Source organism: Saccoglossus kowalevskii, chromosome 19 (genome assembly GCF_978046115.1).
Source record: "Saccoglossus kowalevskii chromosome 19, keSacKowa6.1, whole genome shotgun sequence".
Taxonomy (NCBI): domain Eukaryota; kingdom Metazoa; phylum Hemichordata; class Enteropneusta; family Harrimaniidae; genus Saccoglossus; species Saccoglossus kowalevskii.
The window spans coordinates 30184362-30201478 of NC_140659.1; the positions used below are offsets into that span (position 1 = coordinate 30184362).

The 17117-nt window shown below is 34.4% G+C and overlaps 1 protein-coding gene across 1 annotated transcript in view; it reads left to right on the plus strand.

The window, feature by feature from the left end:
- Nucleotides 1–17117, plus strand: part of LOC100368207 (ankyrin repeat domain-containing protein 17-like) — a 48872-nt gene that overhangs the window by 6832 nt on the left and 24923 nt on the right. The window contains exons 2-12 of the mRNA XM_085493490.1: nt 770–923; nt 1772–1928; nt 2528–2678; nt 3303–3450; nt 4005–4238; nt 5894–6036; nt 6221–6410; nt 6809–7000; nt 12450–12565; nt 14751–14838; nt 16970–17097. Of these exons, the coding sequence (XP_085349616.1) occupies nt 770–923; nt 1772–1928; nt 2528–2678; nt 3303–3450; nt 4005–4238; nt 5894–6036; nt 6221–6410; nt 6809–7000; nt 12450–12565; nt 14751–14838; nt 16970–17097 (1701 nt within the window). The remainder of the gene's footprint in view (nt 1–769; nt 924–1771; nt 1929–2527; nt 2679–3302; nt 3451–4004; nt 4239–5893; nt 6037–6220; nt 6411–6808; nt 7001–12449; nt 12566–14750; nt 14839–16969; nt 17098–17117) is intronic.

Genomic DNA, 17117 nt, shown 5'->3' on the forward strand with positions numbered 1-17117 from the left:
TAGCTCAATAACTGAAACAGATAAATTTCCCTCCATAGCCGCATTGTTTAAAACAAAATAAATTTTTCCCTAATAATGAATGAAATGGCAGGATGTGTGAATAAATAATACCTATTTCATAAAATCTTATATTGGTTATAATTTTGTTCTGTTACCACTTCATATACTCACTCAGGTTTTTTGATTAAAACTAATGACTGATTACCTGTCAGTTGCCAACTCATCACTTAATTATGCTTCATGTCTGAAAATAAAATGTATATCATCATGCAACTCTTGTAGACACAAATTAGGATTTCTCAAATGCACTAATGTATTGTATGTGACCTAGTTGGTGTGTATTGCGTTATGGAAATTACAAGTTTGATGCTCAACGGTCCACACAGTAAATATAGTGACTTTAGACTACTTTACAGAATTGCAGCATTTCATATTGTGAGATTAAAAGTCTGTCAAAAGAAAACTCATGACGCATTGTGTGATGTTTCTGGTCTCAAGTGCATGTAGAAAGTACTAGATTTATCACTGCTTTCTCACTGAAAGTTGTCATGTTTAAATATATAAATGTATAAAAAGTTGTCACTGTTGCATTTTCGTTGTTGCAGCAAACCCATTATTGATTAGTTCCAAATTTAAATCTCACTGGTATCCAAAGTTGAATACCGAAAACCGTAGGTGTGACTAGGTTGCTAGAGACTCGTTAGAGCAATCAATATACTATTTACTTAACTGACAAAAATAACTGACTGCATATTCAATTTTTACACAGGTCGAATCCTTTATACTGGACCCAGATGAATTGGAAGGTGAACCAATACTAGACACCGCATCTAAACTGTTACAACTCAACAGTACTGGTGGAGATTTAAAAATTGTTGATCCCGACACACAAGAAAAATTAGAGGCTTTGTTAGAAGCAGCAGGTACAGTAGAAATTATTGTGACACGTCTAGATAGTGGAATCCTTGAGTGTCATGGGTGTATTTACAGATTACATTGAATCCCTTGAGGTTTGCTTAATCTGACATCAGAAATTGTTCCTGACAAAGCTGCTACATCATTCTGAGCTCTAGGTGATAATTAACCACCCGTCTAGATTTAAAATAAGGGGAGTCTCATACTTGTACAATTTTCCTAAGCTCCTCCTACCTATACATGGCTTCCCGCATACATCATCACTACCACATTCATTTCTTTCTGAATATTCATATTAGCATTCTCAATCTTTCTTTCTATATCAGCATTATCATATTCTTCTCCAGAGAGTTCAACTACCTTAAATTTTATGTGTATTGTTTTTTTTTTGATGTCAACTATTTGACTCACAAAGCTCACTAATTTCTATTCCTGCTTACTTATCCCAAACCAAGAGAGAATATCATGACATTGATTATATATTATTCATTTGTATATTTCCTACTTTAAAAAATAAATAAATAATAATGAATTGTTGACTATAGAGGTAATATTGATTTAAAGTTTTATAAGAATTTCACAAAATTGGTTCTAGTAACTGAATTCAGACGTGTCCAAAAAACTTGTCAGCGATGTGGTTATTTGCCATACTCAATTTATATACTCAATAGTTTTGACCTGCACTTATGGAGGTGATTGACTAAACCTGAATGTTTTGATTCAATATGTCCTAGGCATTTAATGTGGCCATGAAATCGGGTGTCCTTAGAATAGTTCCAATTCAAGCCATGTTAGGCATGATACCAACATCATTCAATTGTGGAATTCTAATGAAAATGCTTTCTTGGTATTGTAGGAATTGGCAAATTAGCGACTGTAGATGGCAAAGCTTTCACTGATCCTGAAGTTTTGAGAAGATTGACTTCATCTGTAAGTTGTGCATTGGACGAAGCTGCAGCAGCATTGAGTCGTATGCGAGCTGAGATGGGTGGATCAGGACCTGTCTCTGAGGGGTAAGATATATTTCACTAACTGTCATTGACTGACATAAAACTATTACTGTAATATCTATACTAGAAGCCATGGCTTCTATTTATATGGTGGAATGCAATAGAGGGATGTGGCTTCTATTAGAGCATCTACACATGAGAAATGATGAATTTTTGGTTCTCAATTGTTCAAAAATGATTGAGTGCGACTCCTACTAGGGATGTGGCTTCTAATACAGATAATACAGCTACTGGTATAGACATGTTCAGTTTGAATTGCTCTGATGACCTGGCTACTGTTACCATTTAATGTCGACTACTACCATAACAAAATCCTTTTTTTAGTGCCAGTAACATTATTGTAACATTTAGCATGCAATGTATCAACATACACAGTTTGTCAATTCGTTTTGGTTTTTTTGGTGATCAAAGAGTGGGGAATAACCTTTCTAGCCGTAGACTCTCCAGAATTTTGGGCACTGACTATTTTTTCAACAATTTCCTGAATTCATAAAGCTTATTGGATGTGAATATGAACTAATGTAATCTGTCAACTTGATGCATGGCTACTACAGTCAGTTATGTCAACAGTTAGTTACAACTCTGTTGTTATTGATCTGTAGAATAAGATCATTGGTCGATGCATGCACTGAAGGAGATGTGAATGCTGTCAGGAAATTATTAGACGAAGGTCGTAGTGTACATGAAACCACTGAGGAAGGGGAAAGTTTATTATCGCTTGCATGTTCTGCTGGCTACTATGAACTAGCACAGGTAAATGTCTTGTCTTGTTCTTTATAACAATTATAAATCTGAGCATGTATAATAGATCATTTATCGAAAAAACTATTTAAGAAAAACGTTTTGAGGAATCCACCTTCATTTCCTATTTCATATACCGTATTTGCTTGTATAAACATTTGCATTTGTTGTCAAGTGAACCATTGAAATATGACTTATTTTGACCATAGAAACACCTGTGTGATTTGTGTATTAAGTGTACGCTCTATTGATAGTGATATTGTTGTGAAGTAAGCCACTTTTAATACTAATCTGATTCTTTGTAATAGTGAGGATTATCCTATCTTAATGCTTGGTTATATTTCATTTACTTGCCATGCCAAGTTTGATATCTGTTTTGTCTGATATTCATTATTAATTCATCAAAAATTATGAATTATTTAACTGTACATGTGTGATTGATCTATTCCTTCTAACTATTTGATTAGTACCAAGTTGGATTATTACTGTATTTGCTCTATTAATAGCTAAGGTGTGTCTCTGATCAAAATGAGTCGTACTTTAATTATTCATTGTACAATAAATGCAATATTTGTTTTCTATGCACTTGTGATAAATAAAACATATACAGTTACTAAGCATTTATGTCCATAATAGGTTCTGTTAGCAATGCATGCTAACGTAGAAGACCGTGGTATAAAAGGGGATTGTACACCATTAATGGAGTCGTCATCAGCCGGCCACACTGATATAATCAGATTACTACTCGCCCATGGCGCTGATATTAATGCCCAATCATCTACTGGTAAGATTACAATCTTAGTTTTCTGGTTTATTTGGTTTTCTGCAACTTAGCATCAATAATGCTGTCTTTATCAACACTTGTATTCATTTATTCAATACCAGAAGTCTCCGGCCTAAAAGTAAAACATGAGTAAGTGAGAAATATATAATAATGCACTAGAAGTGAAGTTCATATTGTCAATAATTTTTAACAATAAGTTATAGACATAGAGCAAGCCACTCCAATTTTGCAGTTATTAATTTTTGCCATTTGATGATTCGTGATGCTAAAATTCTGTGAAAGTATTTGACAGTCTACGTTCTATGATTTTACAACTAAGAAAAATTGTTTTTCACTGACCCTCGAAAATTTGTTCTTTACAAATTAAACCGGTTTACAGTACGTTGCATTAATAGTGTACTGTAAAAAGCTTCAATTTTGTAAGTGAAAATAAAATATATTGGGAGATTTGTTAAAAATAAAGCACTGTAATGTATAATAATCTAGAGAATGTCTTTTTTTGGGGGGAAAGGGACCTTGCTGACTTGTTGAAATCATTTTGGTAATTTTTGCAGGGAATACACCACTTATGTATACATGCAATGGTGGTCATGAGGACGCTGTTAAGGTGTTATTGGAGAATGGTGCTAATTTAGAGGATGTCAATGAAAATGGACATACACCATTGATGGAAGCAGCTAGTGCTGGACATTTAGGCGTGGCTAAAATACTCATTGAAAAAGGAGCACTTATAAATGCCCACTCCAATGAATTTAAGGAGAGTGCTCTCACTTTAGCCTGCTACAAAGGTTTGTACACCTAACCTAACATTTTTATACATCTAATATACTCTAATAAAACCAAAATATTATTTCTCGTAGATATCAATGATTTCATTGTAAGATTAACAGAAATAGGAAAGACTGTTTGTATGAAATTTAACAGGTATAATGTACTGTCTGAGGACGTTATTTACGGTATTAGCAATACATCTTTTCCTTCAAAATTCTGTAAATGTAAATGCAGAGCAATAGCATTTGTTTTCAAATGAAGTCATTACATCGTTTAATTAGGACAAACAAGTGAGTAAACAAAAACTAAAATGTCCTAAATAGAAGTCTTTATAACTGTTGTGGTGTGGAACTAATTTTGAGTGCTTTACTCAGGTAATATTCACATGAATTTTGAGTGCTTTACTCAGGTAATATTCACATGAATTTTGAGTGCTTTACTCGGGTAATATTCACACGAGTTTTGAGTGCTTTACTCAGGTAATATTCACATGAATTTTGAGTGCTTTACTCAGGTAATATTCACATTAATTTTGAGTGCTTTACTCAGGTAATATTCACATTAATTTTGAGTGCTTTACTCAGGTAATATTCACATGAATTTTGAGTGCTTTACTTAGGTAATATTCACATGAATTTTGAGTGCTTTACTCAGGTAATATTCACATTAATTTTGAGTGCTTTACTCAGGTAATATTCACATGAATTTTGAGTGCTTTACTCAGGTAATATTCACATGAATTTTGAGTGCTTTACTCAGGTAATATTCACATGAATTTTGAGTGCTTTACTCAGGTAATATTCACATGAATTTTGAGTGCTTTACTCAGGTAATATTCACATTAATTTTGAGTGCTTTACTCAGGTAATATTCACATTAATTTTGAGTGCTTTACTCAGGTAATATTCACATTAATTTTGAGTGCTTTACTCTGGTAATATTCACATTAATTTTGAGTGCTTTACTCAGGTAATATTCACATTAATTTTGAGTGCTTTACTCAGGTAATATTCACATGAATTTTGAGTGCTTTACTCAGGTAATATTCACATGAATTTTGAGTGCTTTACTCAGGTAATATTCACATGAATTTTGAGTGCTTTACTCAGGTAATATTCACATTAATTTTGAGTGCTTTACTCAGGTAATATTCACATTAATTTTGAGTGCTTTACTCAGGTAATATTCACATGAATTTTGAGTGCTTTACTCAGGTAATATTCACATTAATTTTGAGTGCTTTACTCAGGTAATATTCACATTAATTTTGAGTGCTTTACTCAGGTAATATTCACATTAATTTTGAGTGCTTTACTCAGGTAATATTCACATTAATTTTGAGTGCTTTACTCAGGTAATATTCACATGAATTTTGAGTGCTTTACTCAGGTAATATTCACATGAATTTTCGGAATAGCCACATATAAGTAACAAACATCTTTAAAGTCTTTATTGATGAACTGCGCAGGTTGTTCTCAGTTAGTCTTAAACCTGCGCTGTACTACAATTATGATAACATCAGTTCTAATTTTAGTAAAATCTTGTTATTATGAAAACAAATGCTATTGAATTATTCACTTGTAAATTCCTCTCAACATGGTCAATGTCATAAAATATTGACACTGCAGAATGTAGATTGCATCATGAGACAAATCTTAATTTAAATCTATAGGTCATTTAGAGATGGTGAAACTATTGCTTGAGGCAGGAGCAGACCATGAACACAAGACTGATGAAATGCACACAGCATTAATGGAGGCAGCCATGGATGGACATGTGGAAGTGGCCAAATTATTGCTAGAACACGGCGCCCAGGTAGGCAGCTTTTCATTTCTCTATTTTGAACCTCTGGATTGGTGGTGATCAAGAAATACTCTTTGTTCCACAATCTAAGCCCACAAGCATGCTTATATTTCTATCTACTATATTTGCTTTAATGGTATGGTGCCAGTCATTTTGTTGACAGTGATATTTTCTTTTGTTTATGTGTAATTTCTAGGTAAATATGCCAGCTGATAGCTTTGAGTCACCCTTGACTCTTGCTGCCTGTGGTGGTCATGTAGAACTAGCTGCGTTATTGATAGGACAAGGTGCTAATATTGAGGAGGTCAATGATGAAGGCTATACACCACTGATGGAAGCAGCCAGAGAAGGACATGAAGAAATGGTGGATCTACTACTTGCACAAGGTAAGTTTTCTTCTTGCAGTTGAAATTTGAAAGGGTTGATTGAACACAAATTACCCTATCTTCAATAAACACATCCATTTCCACCCCCACCCCCACAACCACAACCACCCAACCCTCATTCCCAGGTGAATCATATCAATAATAAAAATCAACCAAATTCTTGATCACAATAAACAAACCAAGTGGAAATTGAATTTACTGTTTAAGTTTGGGTTACAAATGGGTTTTGTCTTATTCCTACGAAAACACTGAACAGTTTTAGAATGTGCCACATGACTATGAATGTATTGGTTTTGCTAAAAATCTGTATACTCTGTATAATATACACTTTCACCAAAAAGTTCGTGTGATTAAACATCCGGGCCTGGCATAACTATAAATATTTGTTTTTTATCCAGGTGCCAACATCTATGCGCAAACTGAAGAAACACAGGAAACTGCTCTGACCCTTGCTTGTTGTGGAGGATTCCTAGAGGTTGCTGATTTTCTCCTGCAGGCTGGTGCAGATATTGAGCAAGGTTGTTCTACTCCTTTGATGGAAGCCTCTCAAGAAGGACATTTGGAGCTTGTCAAGTTTCTCTTGAGTAAAGGTGAAGTATGCATATTTGGATTACTGTAGAATACTTTATTTTCGCTTGGAATTTATTTTCGCTATTTTCGCAGAAAAGATGATTCCGTGAAAATAAAATCCAGCGAATATACTTTTTGACTCCCGTGTGCGAAGCACAAAAGGGAGTCTTTGCAGTTACCCTGTCTGTCTGTATGTCTGTATGACTGTCTGACTGTCTGTATGTATGTATGTATGTATGTATGTATGTATGTATGTCACTTTTTTTGTTCCACCGTTATCTCAAGAACCACTAATCAAATTTTCGTGAAACTTGGTACACAGATGCTCTGGGATGATGCGCAGAGTTGATTAGGTTTTAGTAAAAATCTATGAATATTAATTACTTAATTTGCATTATAATTAGCTGATTTTTAGCTGTTCCAAGACTGTTCCACTGATATCTGAAGAACCACTCATTGGATTTTGATGAAACTTGGCACATGGATGCTCTGAACTAGTGCGCAGATTTGATTAGTTTTGGGTAAAAATCTATGAATATTAATTACCTAATTTGAATGATAATTAACTGATTTCAAGCTGTTCCATGACTGTTCCACTGATATTTGAAGAACCACTCATTGGATTTTGATGAAACTTGGCACATGGATGCTCTGAACCAATACGCAGATTTGATTAGTTTTGGGTAAAAATCTATGAATATTAATTACCTAATTTGCATGATAATTAACTGATTTTAAGCTGTTCTATGATTGTTTCACTGATTTTTGAAGAACCACTCATTGGATTTCAATGAAACTTGGCACATGGATGCTCGGAACTAATGCGCAGATTTGATTATTTTTGGGTAAAAATCTTTTAATATTATTAATTACCTAATTTACATAATGATTAATCAATTTTCAGCTTTTCCACTGATATCTCAAGTACTAATCATAACATGTCAATAAAACTTGGGACATAGATGTCATATGACACTGCACAGACCTGATAGTTTTTAGGGTAATATCAGTACATATTAATTACCTAATTTGTATAATTAATTAATTTTCAGCTTTTGATATTTCAAGTAGTAATGATCATGTTTCAATGAAACTTGATACATAGTTACTTGAGGACTGTGCAGAGACCTAATTAGTTTTTGGGTAAATATTTGTGCATATTAATCACCTTATTAGCATAATTAGTTAATTTTCAGCTTTTCACCTGATATCTCAAGTACTAATCATCACATTTCATTGAGACTTGTTACATAGATATTCTAGGACTGCAGAGACCTGATTAATTTTGGGATGAATAATTGTGCCTATTAATTACCTAATTTGCATAATTAGTTAATTTTTTGCTGTTCTATGGCTGTTGCACTGATGTCTAAAAGCCACTCATTGGATTTCAATGAAACTTTTAAAGAGTACCCATCACATTTCAATGAATCTAGGACTATACACCATATTAGTTTTTGGTAAATATTTATGCTTCTTAATCACCTAATTAATATAATTAATTAATACTGATATCTCAAGTATTGATCATCACATTTGAATAAAACTTGGTACATAAGTGCTCTAGGACAATAGACAGCCTGATTAATTTTGGGTTAAAATCTGTTCATATTAATTCTCTAATTAGCATAATAATTAATATTATTTTGGTTCTAATCACATTTCAATGAAACTTGTTACATTGTTTAGACCTTATTAGTTTTACACTTAAATCTGTTCATATTAGTTACCTAATTTGCATAATTAGTTTTCTGCGTTTCCATCAACATCTCAAGTTCAAGTAATTTTTAATTAATTTTGAATGTGTCTCCAATACTCTCTCAGCACACGGGAGTTCTTTCTAAGCTTTCTTTGATTTCTGTGATTTGTTTGGTATGAACAACGGTTCATTCATACTTTTGACTTAACTCAAGAATATTGATTTATTCAGGCCACAAATCTAACCCAATAGATGCTGGCAACTAAAAAAATCATGTGCAGAGGTGATTCTTGTAAATTCAAGTGCCAAATTTTGTGTGCAGTGTTCCCATATGGCTCCCTTTAATTTGACGCTGTTCAGAGCACTAAAAACTAAAACAGCTCTGTGTTGATACAGTGAATAACACACTGATGCTTACTTATTATATTGATTACACTGATTTAAAAATGCATTGTTAGATTTCATTTAAACATTGCACAAACAATTACGTACTGCAGATTTGCATAATTTTTTCTTTATGCATAATATTGAGTACCGTTAAAATCCTAATATAAACCAGGGTTTATATTACAATGTATCAAATAAAAAATTTGGATCAACAGCTCAAGTTCGGGGTGCGGTTTCTATTACGTACATATTGCAATCACTTAATGGGCGTGGTCATTTTCCCCCCACATCACTTGCACAAAACAAACAATACACCGTACAATCTTTTGAATATAAGCGTAACTCCAATTTAGATGTCAGGGAAGAGTGACGTCACGTCACAAAAAAACTGTTCACATGAAAAAAAAATACTCTGTATATTTAATGTAATATGCATTTATTTTTTTTAGCTCCGCTGTCGACTTTGTCGAGCGGAGCTTATCATATAAGTGATTGTCCGTCGTCCGTCGTCGTCGTCCGTGTCAATGTTTTACTTTTTCGACTTCTTCTTGAAAACTACAAGCCTGAATGCTTTGATACTTGGTGTATATGTACCTTGGGTAGACCTCTCTCAGATTTGTTCATTTCATGATGATATCTTCAATTCTCTAATTTTGGTGAATATTTTTGTCATTTTTAGTAAAAAGTGATATTTTCGACTTCTTGTTGAAAACCGCAAGTGCAATTGCTTTGATATTACATATATAGGTACTACATGTCGACCTCTCTCAGATTTGTTCATTTTGTAATGATATCTTCAATTCTCTAATTTTGGTGAATATTTTTGTAATTTTTGGTAAAAAGTGATATTTTCGACTTCTTGTTGAAAACCGCAAGTCCAATTGCTTTGATATTACATTTATAGGTACTACATGTGGACCTCTCTCAGATTTGTTCATTTTGTAATGATATCTTTAATTCTCTAATTTCGGTGAATATTTTTGTAATTTTTGGTAAAAAGTGATATTTTCGACTTCTTGTTGAAAACCGCAAGTCCAATTGCTTTGATATTACATATATAGGTACTACATGTGGACCTCTCTCAGATTTGTTCATTTCATGATGATATCTTTAATTCTCTAATTTTGATGAATATTTTTGTAATTTTTCGTAAAAAGTGATATTTTCGACTTCTTGTTGAAAACCGCAAGTCCAATTGCTTTGATATTACATATATAGGTACTACATGTGGACCTCTCTCAGATTTGTTCATTTTGTAATGATATCTTTAATTCTCTAATTTCGGTGAATATTTTTGTAATTTTTGGTAAAAAGTGATATTTTCGACTTCTTGTTGAAAACCGCAAGTCCAATTGCTTTGATATTACATATATAGGTACTACATGTGGACCTCTCTCAGATTTGTTCATTTCATGATATCTTTAATTCTCTAATTTTGATGAATATTTTTGTAATTTTTCATAAAAAGTGATATTTTCGACTTCTTGTTGAAAACCGCAAGTCCAATTGCTTTGATATATTATACATATAGGTACTACATGTGGACCTCTCTCAGATTTGTTCATTTTCTAATGATATCTTCTGTTCTTTAATTGCCATGTGCATTGCTAACAGCGGAGCTATCTCAGCCGACAGGCTGCTTGTTAATTTTCTTCGTAACGGAAAGTATATTCTCACAGGAGTTTCAAATGAAAACAAACATATTAATGCATTGCTTAGTAGGAAATGATCATGGTACGGCACTAAAAAAGTACGGTACCGTAGGTACGGTAACGCATTCTGGCCATGCTTCGACTCACAAGTGAATAACTTACTTGTTTTCGAAGTGTTGAAATTGTTGATTATTACTCAGTAGTGATTATAATAACGCACGTAAAAAATAAGTTGAATTGTTATCAAGCAAGTAAAATTCAACTTAGTTTTACCGTAAGCGAATTATTTCGGTCACATGTAAACGAACGATGTGCTATGACATCCACCATGTAGTTTGAATGCACACAACACGTTGCTTGACTGGATAGGTCAGGTCGCTAATTAACCAATCAAAATGCTGGATGGTGCCCACATGTTCAAATTACCTTAGTCATTAGTCTTATGTTTTGCCCTGTGTGCGTGCGTCCGTGCGTCCGTGATCACCTGTATCTCGAACATGCATGGACAGATTAAGTTCAAACTTCACTCATACATCACACATTATATGGGACATATGCCCATGCATTGTTTTCATGATCTGATTAACGATAGCCGAATAGCGGCCATTTTAAGGCCGAAAATGCATCAAAATCGCACATTTTCACCATTCCGGACCCGGATCTCAGTTATGCATGGACGGATTTTGTTCAAATTTGGTACATACATTAAACATAATAGGACCTTGATGCACGTCATTTTTTTTTTTGGATCGGGTTCGAAATGGCCGACTGGCGGCCATTTTGTTTTAAAGAATTCAGTTCTGGATCCGTATCCAAGACATGTCTGGATTGATCAAGTTCAAACTTCACACACACATGGTACATCATGTCACAAATAGAGATGTGCATTTGTTTCATGATCTGCTTAACAATAGTGGAATGATGGCCATTTTAAGGCCGAAAATGCATCAAAATCACGTATTTTCACAATTCCAGAACCGGATCTCAGTCATGCATGGATGGATTTTGTTCAGATTTAGCACAATGTGTTGTACATATGCAGGTGCATTTCGGTCATGATCTGCTTTGAATGTATATGTCACTCAAATATGAACAGAACGGGGACGTGTCATTGACAATGACTTGTTTAAATATGTTAATGACAGGTCACCGACTTCATGGTGAACGAAACACGGAAGTGATTTACCGATAATGTAGTTTGGCTTTGATTTCCATGGGAAAACGACATGATTTTTTTTTTAAATCAAGAAATTAGTTGTTTTTGAAAGATAAACTGAGCATTGAAAAAGAATTTAACAGTTTTCGGTGATAACAGCTCATTGTCGAAAGACGTCACAGACGTATTCATAAGGAGTATTGACAAAAGTTGTCGCAAGAACAAAAGCAGTTTCACTGCGTGTTTGACATCCTATCACTACTGAACAATAAAGATGTGTGAATATTTTTAGGCACGTTGTCGAAACAAATGAATAGGATTAGGAACAATGTACCAGCTGGTTGAAACAAAGTCAGTCACGGTCTTGTTGAATTTGGGGTGCGGTTAGCAGTAGGTACTTTTCATGTTTTCAATTTTTGTTGAGAACTCTTTAACACTGAAGCCGAAATTGAGGGTGCGGTTACTATTAGGTATGCGGTTTATAATAGGATTTTAACGGTAATGATTTGGGAGTTGTGAGACTTTGTCTATCTATAGTAATCTTGTTCTACCCATTAATTCATGCTCATTTCTAGAAACTGGTGCAAGTGTGCATGCCCAGACTGGTACAGGCGACACTGCCTTGACCTTGGCCTGTGAGAATGGCCATACTGATGTCGCTGATGTACTCTTGGCTGCTGGAGCGGAATTGGTAAGTTGATTCTGCTTTCTTTGCTTGTAATTGATAGCATTACTTGTCTTACTGAGCACTAGCTGGGCTTTGATAAATGTTTTGTTAGCTACCACATGTATGTATTGAACATAGAATGATGTACTTAAAGCATGGTTAAAGCTACCTGGCCTACCTCACTTTTTGAAGATCTTGGCTTCTATTTTCACCTTGTACATATTCTGGTGTTGCTTGTACCAGCAGTTTAGCTAATATTATATGTGACTGATGCTCAGAGATTGTGTGACCTTAGTCATACTATGAGGTTATTACGAGGATACCTCAAAGTATGCACAAAGATAGTACACCAAGAGTATCAACCGTCGTGCCGCGGAGTTTGATGCTATACTTTGAGGTATCCTTGTAATAACATTATTATTATACATCTTTTCCTTCTAAGGATACATTATGGAAATGCCGAAATCCAAAATGTTTAGAACATATTCAACGAACTTCTTTGTGTGGAGTCCGCGCAAACCCTTGTGGCAGCCATTTTTACCTTGCCCGTACCATCAAAGATGGAAGGGAAAGGTATATTAAGGGAAAGATTTTGTCCGGCGTTGTCGTCGTCGTTAATAATTGTTATTGTGTGCATGATAACTTTACTAATTCTATTCCAAACTTCATCAAACTTGGTCACCTTGTTCATCAGTATAAAGTCTTCCCTGAGTTTGAACACAACAGATGTCCTGTATGAAAATATCATGCAAAAATTGAGAAAAACTGATAAAATATTTCGACTGTTTCTACTTGACTGATCACTGGTGATACACATCAAAGGTCACTGATCTCAGTGGAAATATGCATTGTTGTATGTGTTCAATGAAGCAAATGATTTATCTTGTAATAATATCCTTGGTAATGTATCTCAGAATCCCTTACTGGGTTTCAAAACCAACTCATGGAGAGATTGCACAGTCTGATACACATTTGCAAACCTACCAATAAATCTTTACAGAAAACAAGATGTCAGAAAATCAATATAGGCACTCCTATGAACTGGGTGCCAAACTTTGATCAAGATCTGAAGCTAATAGAAAATCTGTTTAGTTCAAAGTTATCAAATCAAAAACAATACATAAAAAATACATAAAAAGCAAAACATTTCATCCACATTTTAAAAAGAAAATTGTTCTAAAATATATGTATTCTGTATTTGACAAACAGTTCATTCGACAAATGAAAACTCACAGGAATATGTTTCAGCTATTAGAACAGAATGATAGTTTTTATAATACTAGTTTAAAAACTCACTTCAAACAAAGATTGCAGTGTTTGAAGATGTAGGTTCTCAGGAGGCAACAGTACTGTTGACTTCTCCCTCCACTGGACACCAACTAACTATTTAAAGCAGAGCTTGCAACATGATAGCTATTCATAAAGGGTGTTTTTTTTTTACTTTTCATATAATACAGTAGTCACACAATGAGGCAGTTCATATTTGTCTCAGTGAATCATTAATTTTTGACAGACACCTGTACAAAATACTTGGACAAAAGCCAGCTAAGATTTTCTGTTATCTTGCACGTTTTATGAATCTATTCACGTCTAAATGCAGCACTTTTTTTTTGCACTGAGGCATGTTTTTATACTAAAATATCTGAATTACTTTGAATAAAGCTGGAAATTATGTCCCTTAAAATAATTAAACAAATAAGGCACCAATGTTTTTGTAAGATATTTACATCTTTAAAGGACATTCGGTAGACTGATTCCCCACTGTTAGTTCAATCCCAAAACTTTTTTGTATTCAAAATTAATTATGACAATGTATATTTATATTGAAACAAACTATGTTAAAGGGAATTATATTATATAACAAAGGGCAAGGTCACCAGAGTTCAACTATGTTGTTTTTACATGCGTAATCATTCCATATTTGGAGTTCGCAATTTCTCATATGGTAGGATGAAAATACCCCATAAAATATCGCAAAATTACGGCACGTTGTAACTTGTGGCGATACGGTGAAAGATGTATAATATTGATGTATGCAAAGCGAAATAAACATTGCATGTTTAGTTTTAATTTGAGCATTAGATTTGTGACAACTGTCACTTTATTAAATAGAATAGTATTTACCAGTATGTTCAAGAAAAATGTCTGCAATCTATTGGTTTAACAGAATTTTATTTTCCTGAAAGCTAAATATTGTTATTTTTTACAGGAGCACAAGTCTGAGGGTGGACGTACTCCATTGATGAAGGCAGCCAGAGCTGGTCACTTGTGTACAGTCCAGTTTCTGATTAGTCGTGGCAAGTACAGTTTATTTGTAGGAATTTACTGTTTTCAAGTACTGTAAAATATTGTAATTTAGCTTGAATTTTTTTTTTCCAAAGACTTTTTGGGTGTTGACAAGTTGAATGTAAAATACATGTATAGGAAAAAAGTAAATTCACTTTATTTTATTTTCACTGAGTCATCCTTCAGCAAAAATAAATTCCAAGTGAAAATAAAGTACTTTACCATACTTTGGATAATTTTACAGGAAAGAGTTTACTGTAGGACAGAAAATTTTTGCACAATGAAATTATAATTTTACAGTATATGGTACTGCTTTATGTATGAAACACGGCTTCTTTATAGGGAGCTAATAGTATCCATGAATTTTGGAATTTGCCATCATCACTTGACCTTACTTAAAACTATATTTATTTTTTGTATGAGAAACCGTTTAATTTAATTCAAAGCATTAATGGTAATACTGTGTTACTACAAGGAAATTTGCATAGTTTGCGTTTTATTTAACTCAACAATGTGAGCAAACACAGATTTTTTTTTTAGTCCCCGTTTGGACGAAGTCCGAAAACGGGGACTTATAATCGTGTGTCCGTGTGTCTGTGCGTCCGTCCGGAGTCATATCTCAGAATCCCTTGGACCGATTCCGTTCATTCTTTGCATGTGCCTAGTACTTTATGTGGGACATATGCACATGTAGTGGTTTAGCGATTCGATTCAAAATGGCCGACTGGTAGCCATCTTGTTTTTTGAAAATGTTGTATTTTGGACATGCTTTGTCAGTTTTCATTCAAACTTGGTACATAGATTATACATGTTAGGATACATGTCCATGATGATTTATTTCACAATTGGATCAAAGATGGCCGACTGGCAGCCATCTTGTTTTTTGAAAATGTTGTATTTTGGACATGCTTTGTCAGTTTTCATTCAAACTTGGTACATAGATTATACATGTTAGGATACATGTCCATGATGATTTATTTCACAATTGGATCAAAGATGGCCGACTGGCAGCCATCTTGTTTTTTGAAAATGTTGTATTTTGGACATGCTTTGTCAGTTGTCATTCAAATTTAGTACATAGATCATACATGTGAGGATACATGTCCCCGACCGTCCGTGAGTTCCTGAGTCTGTCCGTCCGACCGTCCGTCTGTCCATGCGTCAGTCTATCCAACGTCATATTTCAGAATCCTGTGGACCGATTCCGTTCATTCTTTGCATGTGCCTAGTACCTTATGTGGGACATATGCACATGCAGTGGTTTAGCGATTCGATTCAAAATGGCCGACTGGCAGCCATCTTGTTTTTTGAAAATGTTGTATTTTGGACATGCTTTGTCAGTTGTCATTCAAATTTAGTACATAGATCATACATGTGAGGATACATGTCCCCGACCGTCCGTGAGTTCCTGAGTCTGTCCGTCCGACCGTCCGTCTGTCCGTGCGTCAGTCTATCCAACGTCATATTTCAGAATCCTGTGGACCGATTCCGTTCATAGATTATACATGTTAGGATACATGTCCATGACGATTTATTTCGCAATTGGATCAAAGATGGTTGACTGGCAGGCATCTTGTTTTTGTTTTTTTATGTGGTATCTTGGACGTGCTCTGTCAGTTTTCATTAAAATTTGGCACATGCAATGTACATTGTGCATGTACTTTATACATGTTAGGATGCATGTCCATGACAATTTGTTTCAAAATCTGGTCAAGGATGGCCGATTGACAGCCATCTGACTTTTTGGCCTTACTACTATATTTCCACAATTTATGTACCATTTTCATTCGTATTTGGCACATACATCATACATATCAGTGTGCTTCATAATCAGATCAAAGATGGCTGAATAACGGCTGTTTTTATTTTGGCCATATTACTATGACACGAAACACGTGTTTTGATGTAAATAAACAATCTGTTGTATACGCCACTTGGAACTCAAGTTTCAAGGACACACTCGCGACAACCCCTCCGCTTTAATATGACGAGCACAAAGAGAACTTAACGGGGACTGTGTCATTTTCAATGACTTGTTTTATTTGATCCACGTTTCAAACCTTAGGATTAAAAGTCCCAAACTATATATATATATCCCTTATATAATGTCTGTGCTTATAAGATATAATGTGTTTTTTGTAGGTGCCAATGTGAAACTGACAACATGTAATAATGATCAGAGTGTGTTGTCGTTAGCATGTGCAGGGGGACATCTGTCTGTTGTTGAGCTACTGCTGGCTCATGGTGCTGATCCTACCCATAAATTAAAGGTAATGTACATTTATATCTA